At 47.4% G+C, this 15,280-nt stretch overlaps 1 protein-coding gene across 1 annotated transcript in view; it reads right to left on the bottom strand.

Annotated features, from left to right (window-relative positions):
* Positions 1-15,280, bottom strand: part of mapk15 (mitogen-activated protein kinase 15) — a gene marked incomplete at its 5' end in the record, with an annotated part of 79,906 nt that overhangs the window by 45,228 nt on the left and 19,398 nt on the right. Inside the window, one exon of the mRNA XM_070870227.1 lies at positions 14,393-14,556. Within this exon, the coding sequence (XP_070726328.1) occupies positions 14,393-14,556 (164 nt within the window). The remainder of the gene's footprint in view (positions 1-14,392; positions 14,557-15,280) is intronic.

Genomic DNA, 15,280 nt, shown 5'->3' with positions numbered 1-15,280 from the left:
GGAAGGGGTTCTTATGTGATAAGACTATTAAAAGAAAAGAAAAAAAGAAAGCGCTAATAATCGATCGAAGGTTCTTATGTGATAAGATTTTTATTGTTTTTAATTCGGAAGGGGTTCTTATGTGACAAGACTATTAAAAAAAAAAGAGCGCAATCGATCAAAGAGTTTGGGTACGGAACCTTAAGTTTTATCAGCTGTTATTAGGATAAGTTAAGGACTCGGTCTGTAGTGGCGTACAACGCAGACTGAGAATTTGTTTAGAGGTTATGATTTGTGTACTCACGGGAATATTGTTTGTTGTCCTTGTATTACTGTTGTGTGCAATACCTTTGTGAGTCATTGCCATTAGAGAAACGGGAAGAGTCACTAGGGAAAATTGTGATTCGGAAAAAAAAACACAAGGATTGATTAAGAAAAGAAACAGTAACTGATTGATCAACTACGGTTGGTTCGTGCCAACATATCTCACACACCCAGACTGAGCCCGAATTAAGAGCCTTTTCAGGCCACGTAACGGCCAGGAGAAGTGGGCGTAGAGAACTCGGTTGGCCGAAAGGATTGTGAGATCAGAAACTGTGGAAAATCTTAAATCATCCAGAATAGGTGCCGGAGCAAGTTAAAACACCACAAAAGGCACACCAGCCTATGTCATGCTCCAGAATTGTGGTCAGTCTTCAATTGACCAAAGAAACAAAAACCAGTAAAGTGGACTAAGGGTGAAAACAGGCCATTTCCACCCGATGGTTCATTTAATTTAGAGAGAACAACTTGTCTAGAGGAATGTCTTACAAACAGAGATCCAGGTAAAAAAAAAGGAAAGTAATAGAAAAGGCCTGGGTTCCGATTCTTCAAGCCCATGTAAAATTAACAGAGGAAGTAAATCAAATGTAAAAAAAAAAGAGAACCTGATAGTGACTTATGAAAAAAAAATGAAGCTAGTAAAAGAAAAAGCTTTATTGAATGGAGAGAGACTTGTGAATGTCTTGTCTTTGAATGAGAGTGCGTGAATGTCTTGTCTTTGAATGAGAGTGCTTCTGTCTTTTTTCCTTGTGTCTGGAAACCTGTTTGGAAAAGTTGTGGAGCTGCCTGTTTGTTTTAGCTCCGCCCACTTTTTCAAACAAAGTGAAGTTTTTTAACCCTTCATAGTGTTGTCCTGTATGTGGGAAGTTTAAGACATTTTAAGTTAGAAGCGCAGGTGTGGATTTATTCGGATGAGAGGTTACGGAGCTAGGAAATGCACAAAGGATAGGTTTGTTGAGACATGGTCCCGGTGGTTAAAAGTTGTAATGCTTTTTTTTTAAAAAGCCTTTGTGGGTCTCTCGAGGTGCAGGCTGGGGGAGTACACTCTCATTGTCCTTGGTGTAAAATCTTGGTACAAAAGCTTCTAACTCAGTAGGGGGAAATTTTTTTGGATAAAGAGTGGCAGTACAATAATTGAATTGGGATTTTGAGATATTTCAGGTGATCTCCTTGATCAACATTTTGAGTGTATTGGAAAAATCTTGGGTTTGGAAGCCTTTTAATAAGATTAGAAAACAAGTACTTTACATTCTGTGATCTGTGAATCACTATAAGCATAAATGAGAAGTCCGTGTAACACACAGATTTGTCCAGTTCAGAAGCCCACACAAATGGAGGTTTGTCCATGACCTACGAGCTGTGAATGAATCTACTATATTCTCACAATGCTTAAAGGATGTGGAATGAAGTATCCCGGAATGCTTTCCAGAACCTTAAGCAGTCCCTCACTTCAGCACCAGCCTTGGGATTACCAGATTACACTAAGCTATTCAACTTATTTGTGCATCACAAGTCGGGTTTTGCACAATCTGTTTTGACTCAGTTACATGGGGACAGGCAGCGACCGGTAGCATATTTCAGTACCCAACTAGACCCAGTGGCACGCGGACTACCAGGATGTCTTCCTTCGTTGGCAGCAGCTTATTATGCTATGCAACAGGCTCAGACAATCAAAAATGCAGAACAAGTGGAAAATCTCCTGCGAGCCATTCAATGCCCCTTAAAACTTGCCATTATCAAATGCCAAGCACATACAGGCCAGTCGAATGAGGTGGCACTTGGGAATGCCAGAGCTGATAATGCAGCTAAGTCAGCAGCTCTGTCAAAAGGGGGGATGCAGGTGTCATTGTTCCCACTAAGGAAAAATAATTGCTCAGACCCGCCACCCACTATTAATGACGTGCTGGCCTTTCAGACACAGGCCAGTACGGAGGAGGTGGTGACCTGGACGAAGGATCAATGTTATAAAAATCCAGAAGGAATATGGGTTCACCATGACGGCCGCGTGGTGGCCCCTAGATCCTTACTTCCATGGATTGCCCGATGTGTTCATACATTCACACATGCAGGCAAAGGGGGATTGGCAGATTATATTTTGGCAACTTGGTATGCACCAGGTATTTCGGCAATTGCAAAACAAATCTGTGAAAATTGTGTTACCTGTCAGACAATGAATCCGGGTAAGACGGAAAAAGTAGAATCTGCCTCCCACCCAAATCCAGTCGGGCCTTTTGTACATTTACAAATGGATTTTATTGAATTACCTATGTGTATGGGATTCAAGTATGTATTAGTTATTGTAGATGTGTTCTCTAGATGGATTGAAGCCTTTCCATGTAAAAAGGCCGATGCCACTACTGTTGCTAAATGTTTGTTAAAAGAAATTGTACCGCGCTTCGGAATCCCTGCTAAGCTTTCCAGTGATAACGGGTCACATTTCACGGGAACTGTCATAAGAGAAATGTGTAAAGCTTTACAGATTAATCAACGGTTTTCATTGCAGTTATCATCCACAATCAGCTGGACTTGTTGAAAGATATAATGGAATGCTTAAAAATAAGCTGGCAAAACTATGCAATGACACTGGACTGAAATGGACAGAACTGCTGCCCTTAGCTTTGATGGTAATGCGATCTGCAACCAACAGAACAACAGGCTTGTCACCACGAGATAGTTATGGGACGTCCCCAACGACTACCTTTTACAGCACCATTTACTGCAAAACAGATGGACATCCACAAAATGGAGGAAAATATGTTGAATTATTGTATTGCACTAACCAAATGTATTTCCAGCTTTCATTCACAGGTAAAGGAAGCCCAAGTCAAGCCAGCGGAAGGGAAGTGTCATAACCTGGAGCCAGGGGAATTCGTTTACATCAAGATTTTTAAAAGGAAAAGCAGTCTACAGCCAAGATTCGAAGGACCATACCAGGTCTTGCTGGCGACCAATACTGCAATCAAGGTAAAGGAAAGACCAACATGGATCCACGCATCCCATTGCAAACGGGCACCCGACCAGGAGGAAGGGACGAAGGAATCAGAGGAACAGAAAAAGGAAGACTGAATAAAGAACTGTATGGACTATGGGGACTGATGGTGCTGGGCTTGACAGGGTTTTACTTCACATTATTGATTATACCAGGGGTACAGACCCACCACCGAAGGGAATTGCACGTAAACGTATTTATGGCACTGAGTCATAGGTATGCTCAAGAAAGAAACTTGTCGAGTTGCTGGATATGTTCCCATGTACCTGTCCACTCCAGGGGGGGTATTCCCCTGAGATCTGTCCCCTTTAACGAATCAGAAATGGTAGAATGGTTGACAGTGCAAAACAGGACAAAACTAACTAAGGGGCCAGAAACAAAGGAGCAAACAGAATGGAGGTCGGCAGGGTATAAACTCACAGCCTTCCAGGGATGGTACCAGCCCAATTATGATAATAACCATCAGCCTCCCTTCCTAAGCATTACTCCCAGAATAGGAAATCCTGAAGGTATAATATGCCTAGTGAGTAATGAAACTAAAAGAAATGGAAATGGAGAGACTGTACAAGATCAGAATGGATTGAGTTGTCCTTGTGAAGGACAAAATGGGGGAATGTGGAAATGTATTTTTATCTAAGCTGATACCATACGGTATTTGTGTGCCTTTTGATTAAAATGGAGTCCTGGCCCTTCCAGAACTTTCTGCATTTTAGCAGCCAGCTTATTATGAACAGCTAAACCTGCTGTTAGATGGCTGATGGTTATCAGACAGCTAGGAGACAAGTCATGCTGAGACAAGTAACCCCCATGGTGCTCTCCTATTGTCTACACTACAGGAGTTCCATGTCACCCCACCCTTATCTTCTAGCCATTATCTCTTTCCTTTACCTCATCCATTTGAAGCAAACAGGTAAACTGACCAGGAAATTGGATAATCCTGATACAATACAAGACAGGTGATAGCCCATTACCTATGACTCATGGAGTAATGGCCGTTTGGCTTTCTGATAACCCTGACAAAAGGAAATATCTGGATACCATTTCAGGACCAGGATATAGTAATTAACTCTTTATCTGTATTCACTGACTGTGAGACAGAGCAATACACAGGGAGAGGCCAGAACTTGGGTTTTACTGTATAAATATCTTGTGAAGCTGTACCATTGCGGAGGTGTTCATTTGGCCCTTGACTGAGTGAAACCTACCCCTTGCGAGCAAGTAAATTAAAAGGGAAACTTCCATCGGAGCTGTAAGTGTCGGAGTCATTCTTTTCTGAGGTCGAGATTTCGACACTTGGGAGCACCTGTGTATTAGGAGAGGCACACTGAGATCTGTAATAAAGGGCTACGGTCACACTTACTTTGAGCTCGCAGTATCGAGTCAGACTCTTTATTCAAGACATAACAACTGGCGACGAGATACAAATGACGAACTGCACTGCAACAATGCAAAGACCGTGGGCATCCTGGAGAAATTCTCGGAGGGAGATGATTGGGAAACCTTCATGGAGCGACTCGATCAATACTTTGTGGCCAATGAGCTGGAAGGAGAAGCGAACGCTGCCAAACGAAGGCCGATCCTCCTCACTGTTTGCGGGGCACCAATGTATGGCCTCATGAAAAACCTGCTCGCTCCAGCGAAACCCACAGACAAGTCGTACGATGAGTTGTGCACACTGGTCCAGGAGCATCTAAACCCGAAAGAAGGTGTTCTGATGGCAAGATATCGGTTCTACACGTACAAGAGGTCTGAAGGACAGGAAGTGGTGAGCTACGTCACCGAGCTAAGGCGCCTTGCAGGACATTGCGAATTTAAAGGACACTTGGAGCACATGCTCAGGGACTTCTTTGTACTTGGCATTAGCCATGAAGTAATACTTCGCAAACTTTTAACTGTAGAGACCCCAACCCTGAGTTAAGCCATTAGCGATAGCCCAGGCGTTCATCGCCACCAGTGACAATACCAAGCAAATCTCTCAGCACACAAGTGCTGCTACAAGTACTGTGAACAAAGTAACGTTGTTTTTGAATTGTAACGCACAGGGCAGGCCTCACATGCCTGCAGCTGCACATCCACAGATGTCTCAGAGTCCACCATCAAGGGTGATGAATACAAAGCCATTAACACCTTGTTGGCGCTGCCGGGGTGATCACAGTTTCCATTCATGCCGTTTCCAAGGATATGTTTGCAAGGGCTGTGGAACAATGGGATACCTCCAACGTATGTGCAGGCGAGCTGCAAACCCTGCTAATCCTGCAAACCACCATGTTGCAGAGGAGGACAGATCCACGGTGGATCATGACGAACCAGAGCCTCAGACCGAGGAGGCAGAGGTATATGAGGTGCACACATTTACCAGTGTCCCCCGATAATGCTGAAGGTTGAATTATATGGGCTCCCGGTGTCCATGGAGCTAGATACGGGCACGAGCCAGTCCATGATGAGCAAAAAGACTTTCGATAATTGTGGTGCAGCAAGGCCTCAAGGCCAGTCCTGACTCCCATTTGTACTAAACTGAGAACATACACAAAGGAACTGATTCCCGTAATCGGCAGTGCAACCGTAAAGGTTTCCTACGATGGAGCTGTGCACGAGTTACCACTCTGGGTGGTACCGGGCGATGGCCCCATGCTGTTCGGCAGGAGCTGGCTGGGAAAGATACACTGGAACTGGGACAACGTCCGAGCGCTCTCGTCCGTCGACGACACGTCATGTGCCCAGGTCTTAAACAAGTTCCCCTCGCTGTTCGAACCAGGCATCGGGAAGTTCCAAGGAGCAAAAGTGCAGATCCATTTGATTCCGGGGGCACGACCCATCTATCACAAGGCGAGAGTGGTACCTTACATGATGAGAGAGAGGGTAGAGATCGAGCTGGACAGGCTGCAGCGAGAGGGCATCATTTTGCCGATCGAATTCAACCAGTGGGCCAGTCCTCAAGGGAGACGGCACCGTCAGAATCTGCGGTGATTACAAAGTAACTATCAAACGTTTCTCACTGCAGGATGAATACCCGCTACCGAAGGCAAACATAGAAACATAGAAACATAGAAAATAGGTGCAGGAGTAGGCCATTCGGCCCTTCTAGCCTGCACCGCCATTCAATGAGTTCATGGCTGAACATTCAACTTCAGTACCCCATTCCTGCTTTCTCGCCATACCCCTTGATCCCCCTAGCAGTAAGGACCTCTTCTAACTCCTTTTGAATATATTTAGTGAATTGGCCTCAACAACTTTCTGTGGTAGAGAATTCCACAGGTTCACCACTCTCTGGGTGAAGAAGTTCCTCCGCATCTCGGTCCTAAATGGCTTACCCCTTATCCTTAGACTGTGACCCCTGGTTCTGGACTTCCCCAACATTGGGAACATTCTTCCTGCATCTAACCTGTCTAACCCCGTCAGAAACGACCTATTTGCTTCGCTGGTGGAAGAGAAAACGTTCACGAAGCTGGATTTGACCTCAGCCTACATGACGCAGGAACTGTAGGAACCATCGAAAGGCCTCACCTGCATCAACACGCACAAAGGTCTCTTTATTTACAGCAGATGCCCGTTTGGGATTCAATCAGCCGTGGCGATATTCCAGAGGAACATGGAAAGCTTGTTGAAGTCGGTCCCGCGCACCGTAGTCTTCCAGGAGAACATCTTGGTCACAGGTCGGGACACCGTTGAGCACCTGCAGAACCTGGAGGAGGTTCTTAGTTGGCTTAATCGTATGGGGCTCAGGCTAAAACGCTCGAAGTGCGTTTTCCTAGCGCCTGATGTGGAGATCCTGGGGAGAAGAATCGCGGCGGACGGCATCAGGCCCACCGATTCGAAGACAGAGGCAATCAAGAACACACACAGAACATGACGGAGATCCGGTCGTTTCTAGGACTCCTGAACTATTTTGGTAACTTCTTACCGGGTCTTAGCACATTGTTAGAAGCCCTGCACTCTTTACTGCGTAAAGGAGGTGAATGGGTATGGAGTGAGAGCCAAGAACATTTCTTTGAGAAAGTTAGGAAGCTGTTATGTTCAAACAAATTGCTTGTGTTGTACGATCCATGTAAGCGTTTCGTACTAGCATGTGATGCGTCGTCATACAGCAGTGACAGGATCGGTCCAAGTCAGCATGGATTTATGAAAGGGAAATCATGCTTGACAAATCTTCTAGAATTATTTGAGTGGACAAGGGAGAACAAGTGGATGTGATGTATTTGGACTTTCAAAAGGCTTTTGACAAGGTCCCACACAAGAGATTGGTGTGCAAAATAAAAGCACATGGTATTGGGGGTAATGTACTGACGTGGATAGAGAACTGGTCGGCAGACAGGAAGCAGAGTCGGAATAAACGGGTCCTTTTCAGAATGGCAGGCAGTGACTAGTGGGGTGCCGCAGGGCTCAGTGCTGGGACCCCAGCTATTTACAATATAGATTAATGATTTAGATGAAGAAATTGAATGTAATATCTCCAAGTTTGCAGATGACACTCAACTGGGTGGCGGTGTGAACTGTGAGGAGGATGCTAAGAGGCTGCAGGGTGACTTGGACAGGTTAGGTGAGTGGGCAAATGCATGGCAGATGCAGTATAATGTGGATAAATGTGAGGGTATCCACTTTGGGAGCAAAAACAGGAAGACAGAATATTATCTGAATGGCGGCAGATTAGGAAAAGGGGAGGTGCAACGAGACCTGGGTGTCATGGTTCATCAGTCATTGAAGGTTGGCACGCAGGTACAGCAGGCGGTGAAGGCGGCAAATGGTATGTTGGCCTTCATAGCGAGAGGATTTGAGTATAGGAGCAGGGAGGTCTTACTGCAGTTGTACAGGGCCTTGGTGAGGCCACACCTGGAATATTGTGTTCAATTTTGGTCTCCTAATCTGAGGAAGGACATTCTTGCTATTGAGGGAGTGCAGCGAAGGTTCACCAGACTGATTCCCGGGATGGCAGGACTGACATATGAGGAGAGACTGGATCAACTGGGCTTGTATCCACTGGAGTTGAGAAGAATGAGAGGGGATCTCATAGAAACATATAAAATTCTGACGGGACTGGACAGGTTAGATGCAGGAAGAATATTCACATTGCTGGGGAGTTCCAGAACCAGGGGACACAGTCTAAGAATAAGGGGCAAGCCATTTAGGACCGAGATGAGGAGAAACGTCTTCACTCAGAGTGGTGAACCTGTGGAATAGTCTACCACAGAAAGTTGTTGATGCCAGTTCGTTAGATATATTCAAAAGGAAGTTAGATATGGCCCTTACAGCTAAAGGGATCAAGGGGTATGGAGAGAAAGCAGAAAAGGGGTACTGAGGTTGAATGATCAGCCATGATCTTATTGAATGGTGGTGCAGGCTCGAAGGGCCGAATGGCCTACTCCTGCACCTATTTTCTATGTTTCTATGTATGGGGTCGGGTGTGTATTGCAACTAGCTAATGAATTTGGGAAATTGCAACCGGTTGCTTATGCATCCAGAAGTCTGTCTAAGGCCGAGAGGGCCTGCAGTATGATCGAAAAAGAAGCGTTAGCGTGTGTTTACGGGGTAAAGAAAATGCATCAATATCTGTTCGGCTCAAATTTGAATTGAAAACTGACCATAAGCCGCTTATATCCCTCTTTTCTGAAAGTAAGGGGATAAATACCAATACATCGGCCCGCATCCACAGATGGGCGCTCACGTTGTCCGCATACAACTACACCATCCGCCACAGGCCAGGCACAGAAAACTGTGCCGATGCTCTCAGTCGGCTGCCATTGCCCACCACGGGGGTGGAGATGACACAGCCCACAGATTTAGTTATGGTAATGGAAGCATTCGAGAGTGAGCAATCACCTGTTACCACCCGACAGATTAGAACCTGGACAAGCCAGGACCCCTTACTGTCCTGAGTAAAACAAACTGTGTGCTCCACGGGAGTTGGTCCAGTGTCCCGTTAGAGATGCAGGAAGAAATAAAGCTGTACCAGCGGCACAAAGTGAAATGTCTACACAGGCAGACTGCCTCCTGTGGGGTAATCGGGTAATGGTGCCAAAAAAGGGCAGAGACACTTTCATCAGTGATCTCCACAGCACCACCCAGGCATAGTAATGATGAAAGCGATAGCCAGATCCCACATGTGGTGGCCCGGTATCGATGCGGACTTAGAGTCCTGTATGCACAAATGTAACACATGTTCACAGTTAAGCAATGCACCCAGGGAGGGGCCACTAAGTTTAAGGTCCTGCCCCTCCAATCCGTGGTCCAGGGTCCATGTCGACTATGCAGGCCCATTCTTGGGAAAAATGTTTTTAGTGGTTGTAGATGCGTACTCCAAATGGATTGACTGTGTGATAATGTCGGCAAGCACGTCCACTGCCACCATTGAAAGCCTACGGGCCATTTTGCCACGCACGGCCTGCCTGATGTCCTTGTAAGTGACAATGGGCCGTGCTGTACCAGTGCCGAGTTCAAGGAGTTCATGACCCGCAATGGGGTCAAATATGTCACATCTGCCCGTTTAAACCAGCGCCCAACGGTCAGGCAGAGAGAGCAGTGCAAACAATCAAGCAGAGCTTGAAAAGTGTAATTGAAGGCTCACTGCAGACTCGCTTATCCCGAGTCCTGCTTAGTTACAGCACAAGACCCCACTCACTCACCGGGGTCCCTCCCGCTGAACTGCTCATGAAATGGGCACTTAAGACAAGGCTCTCGTTAGTCCACCCTGATCTACACGAACAGGTAGAGAGCAGGCGGCTTCAAAAGAATACATATCATGATCGCGCAAATGTGTCACGCGAAATTGAGATAAATGATCCTGCATTTGTGTTCAACTATGGACAAGGTCCCAAGTGGCTTCCTGGCACTGTTTTGGCCAAAGAGGGGAGTAGGGTGTTTGTGGTCAAACTCTCAAATGGACTCGCCTGCAAGGAACACTTGGACCAAACCAAACTCAGATTTACGGACTATCCAGAACAACCCACATTAGACTCTACCTTTTTTGACCCCCCAACACACACACACACACACACACACACACACACACACACACACGGCAACCGACCCAGCGGTTGACCACGAAGCAGAACCCATCACCCGCAGCAGCCCAGCAGGACTCACGTCAGGCAGCTCAGCAAGGCCAGCTGCACAGCAGCCCAGCGAGGGTCCAACAAACGACTCACCAAAATCAGCATTTGCACCGAGACGATCAACCAGGGAAAGGAAGGCCCCAGATCGACTCACATTGTAAATAGTTACACGATTGGCTTTTGGGGTGGGAGGGGGGGTGGGGGGGGGGGGGGGAAGAGGGGGGAGTGTTGTTATGTATGTAAATACCATGTTTAACCACCAGAGGGCTGAGACCTCACAATCCCTTGGGAGCACCTGTACATAAGGAGACCTCACAGGATGGAGAGGCACTCTGAGATCTGTAATAAAGGACTGCAGTCACACCTTACTTTGAGCTTGCAGCATCTATTCTGAATCTTTATCCAAGACATAACACCCCCCACCAGAGGAAATAGTTTCTCTCTATCTATCCCATCGAATCCTTTAATAGAAACATAGAAATTTACAGCGCAGAAGGAGGCCATTCCGGCCCATCGTGTCTCACCGGCCGACAAAGAGCCACACGGCCCTCGGTCAGCAGCCCTGAAGGTTACATATAAACCTATGAACAATGACGGAAAGGCAAAGAGCACCCAGCCCAACCAGTCCGCCTCATACAACTGTGACACTTCTTATACTGAAACATTCTACACTCCAGCCCAACCGGAGTCATGGGATCTCCTGGGAGAGGAAAAAAAACAGATAAAAACCCAGGCCAATTTAGGGAGAAAAAATCTGGCAAAATTCCTCTCCGACCCATCCAGGCAATCGACACTAGTCCAGGAGATCGCCCTGGCCGTATTCTATTCCCTGCAGTACTTACCATTATATCTGCTCCGTCCAACAAAAGGTCATCCAGTCTAATCCCAATTACCAGCTCCAGGTCCGTAACCCTACCATGATCTTATTGAATGGTGGTGCAGGCTCGAAGGGCCGAATGGCCTACTTCTACACCTATTTTCTATGTTTCTATGTTGCGGCACTTTAAGTGCCCATCCAACCATCTCTTAAAAGTGGTGAGGGTTTCTGCATCCACCACTCTTCCAGGCAGCGAGTTCCAGATCCCACAACCCTCTGCGTAAAGATACCCCCCCTCAAATCCCCTCTAAACCTTCCACCAGCCACCTTAAAACTATGCCCCCTCGTAATAGACCCCTCCACCAAATAGAACCTTGCTATCCACTATCAATTAGATCCCCCTTTAATCTTCTACACTCAAGGGAATACTAGCCTCGTCTGTGCAACCATCGGCCACAATCGAGGGGCCGAATGGCCTCCTCCTGCTCCTATTTCTTATGTTCTTATGTAACCCAGCCTCATAATTTAACCCTTTAAACCCCAGCATCATTCTGGTGAATCTGCAATACACCCACCCACCCACCCCAGGCCAACATATCTTGCTGAGGTGAGGGACCCAGAACTGAGAGCAGTTCTTCAGTTGGTATCTAACCCAAGTCCTATGCAACTGGAACATAACTTTCCTCTTTTGTATTCCAATCCTCCAGGTGAAGACCAACGTTCCCATTAGCGTTTATCATTTTGTTTGTACCTGCCCACTATTAATGGCCCTTTGCAACTTTCCGCTCCCATCTACACTATTTACGGTGCCACCTAACTTAGTATTGTCAGCAAACTTGGATGTATGGTTCTCTATTCGTTCATCTAAGCCATTTATAAATATAGTGAGAAGCTGAGGCCCCAAGCACAGATCCCTGGACAACACCACGAGTCACATCCTGCCACTTTGAGCACATATTCATATACCTATTCTCTGTCTCCTACCTCCGATCTGCCTCATATCTGCCACCAAGCTCATGGTCTACAGGGCTGTAGAAATACCCACCCTCCTGTATGGCTCAGAGACATTGACCATGTACAGTAGACACCTCAAGTCGCTGGGGAAATAGCACCAATGATGTCTCCGCGAGATCCTACAAATCCCATGGGAGGACAGACGCACAAACATTAGCGTCCTCGACCAGGCCCACATCCCCAGCATTGAAGCACTGACCACACTTGATCAGCTCCGCTGAGCAGGCGACAACGTTTGCATGCCAGACACCAGGGGTCACAGTCTGAGGATAAGGGGTAAGCCATTTAGGACCGAGATGAGGAGAAACTTCTTCACCCAGAGAGTGGTGAACCTGTGGAATTCTCTACCACAGAAAGTAGTTGAGGCCAATTCACTAAATATATTCAAAAGGGAGTTAGATGAAGTCCTTACTACTCGGGGGATCAAGGGTTATGGCGAGAAAGCAGGAAGGGGGTACTGAAGTTTCATGTTCAGCCATGAACTCATTGAATGGCGGTGCAGGCTAGAAGGGCTGAATGGCCTGCTCCTGCACCTATTTTCTATGTTTCTATGTTTCTATGTTTTCTATGTTTACGAGACTCTCAAATCAAGCACTCTGCTCGGAACTCCTTCACAGCAAACGAGCCAAAGGTGGGCAGAGGAAACGTTACAAGGACACCCTCAAAGTCTCCCTGATAAAGTGCAGCATCCCGATAAAGTGCAGCATCCCCACTGACACCTGGGAGTCCCTGGACAAAGACCGCCCTAAGTGGAGGAAGTGCATCCGGGAAGGCGCTGAGCACCTCGAGTCTCATCGCCGAGAGCATGCAGAAACCAAGCGCAGGCAGCGGAAGGAGCGTGCGGCAAATCAGTCCCACCCTCTCCTTCCCTCAACCACTGTCTGTCCCACCTGTGACAGGGACTGTGGTTCCCGTATTGGGCTGTTCAGCCACCTAAGGACTCATTCCAAGAGTGGAAGCAAGTCTTCTTCGATTCCGAGGGACTGCCTATGATGATAATAACCTCCGAACCTATTCCCTATCCAAGCCAATAGATTGCCTCCAATTCCATGTGCTCTCATTTTTGTTACCCATCTATTGTGTGGAACCTTGAAGTGGAAATCCATATAAATAATATCCAGAGACATTCCTTTGTCTACCCCACTTGTTACCTCCTCAAAATATTCAACTGGGTTTGTTAGATATGACCTAGATTTTATAAATCGATGCTTGCTGCTGCTCCTGCTCTTCCTCTTCCAATTTCCCTGTCCTTATAACGTGGAATATTTATCCCCCAGACATGTCCAGCTTGTAGCCAGGTCTCAGTGATGGCCACTGTGGCACAAACATTAATCTCAATTTTCACTTCGAATTGAGAAATCGGTTTTATCTCTTGTGCCAAGTGCAGTGTCTAGTACCTTGAATTGGGCCCTGGGGCCTATCCTGCCTTGAGGCCCGAATGTTTGCAACACATGTTTTAACTGATCACTTCCGCTGTATTGTTAATCAGTTATTTTGTTATTATTTCCTATATTTGTTTCTGACCCTGAAGGATTTATAACACCATTAACACTATCTGGACTTGGCTCTCATCCCTTCATTTTATCTTTCGGCTATTTTGATTTCTGCCTGAGCCCTACCCTGTTTTTATTGGTTTTAAAGTCCATTCTGATCTAGAAAGCTAATGTGGCCCATGGGGCAGGTCCAAGGTTGAATCGCATCGTTAATCCAATGTGCACTCACTGGTCTCGCCAGTGTTCCTACTACTGCTGGGGCTGACATCAGTTAACCGCACAGACCCCTGTGTGGCACAGTCGGAGGTGACGTCTTTCAGCTGAGACGTTAAACCGAGGCCCCGTCTGCTCTCTTCAGTAGACGTGCAAGATCCCACGGCACTATTCCGAAGAGGAGGAGGAGGGGAGTTCTCCCTGATGTTCTGGGGCCAAAATCTATCCCTCAACCAACATCACAGAAACAGATTATCTGGCCATCATCACACTGCCGTTTGTGGGAGCTTGCTGTGCACAAATTGGCTGCCGCATTTCCCACAGTACAACAGCGACATTGGCTGTAAAGTGCAATGGGACAGACCTGAAAGGCACTGTATAAATGGGAGTCAGTCTTTCTTTTTAATCCTGTTCAAATGAAATGCTCCAACCTCGAACTCCCAGTACTGGGCGCCCCCCCCTCCGCCGTCTCTTTAACACTGTGTTAACCAGTACTAATTGTAACGCTGCAAGTTCTGACCTGGGAGACGCGAGGAGGATCTCTGGAGCTCGATACCAGCGAGTAGCCACATACTCTGTCAATGCCGGATTCCCCTGCTCATCCTCGATCTGATTGATGCAGCGAGCCAGGCCAAAGTCGCAGAGTTTGACAAAACAGTCTGCATCCAGGAGGATGTTCGAAGGCTGGAGGGGGAGAACAGAGCTACAATCTGTTTCTGTACAGCAACATATACATCACTTGTGGTCCCTCCGGGATAGAAGATTACTGGGTGATCGAGTTGAGGTGTTTAAGATCATTGAAGGAGTTGAAAGGGTAGATAGCGAGAATCTATTTCCTCTGGTTGGGGGGGAGTCCAGAACAAGGTGCCACAACCTACAAATTAGAGCCAGGCCGTTCAGGCGTGATGTCAGGAAGCACTTCTTCACACACAGGGCCGTGGGAATCGGGAACTCTCCATCTCTCCCCCCACCCCCGAAATGGTCATTGAGGCTGGGGGTCTATTGAAAATGTCAAAACGGAGATAGATAGGTTATTATTGGGTTAGGGTATTCAGGGTTACAGAACCAAGGCAGGTAGAAGGAGAAAAGATACAGATCAGTTGTGGTCTGACAGAATGTTGGAACAGGCTCGAGGAGCCGGTAGGGAGGAAGGGGGAGGGGGGGAGCGGAGGAGGAGGGGGGGGGATGGATGGACGGACGGGGGGGGGGGATAGACGGGGGGGGGGGGGGGGGGGATGGACGGACGGGGGGGGGGATGGATGGACGGACGGGGGGGGGGGATGGACGGACGGGGGGGGGGTGATGGACAGGGGGGGGGGGGGGAGGATGGACGGACGGGGGGGGGGGGGTGATGGACAGGGGGGGGGGGATGGACGGGGGGGGGGGGGGGATGGACGGACGGGGGGGG

Source organism: Pristiophorus japonicus, unplaced genomic scaffold (assembly GCF_044704955.1).
Source record: "Pristiophorus japonicus isolate sPriJap1 unplaced genomic scaffold, sPriJap1.hap1 HAP1_SCAFFOLD_1206, whole genome shotgun sequence".
Classification (NCBI taxonomy): Eukaryota; Metazoa; Chordata; class Chondrichthyes; family Pristiophoridae; genus Pristiophorus; species Pristiophorus japonicus.
This window is presented reverse-complemented; position numbering and strand designations above follow the sequence as displayed.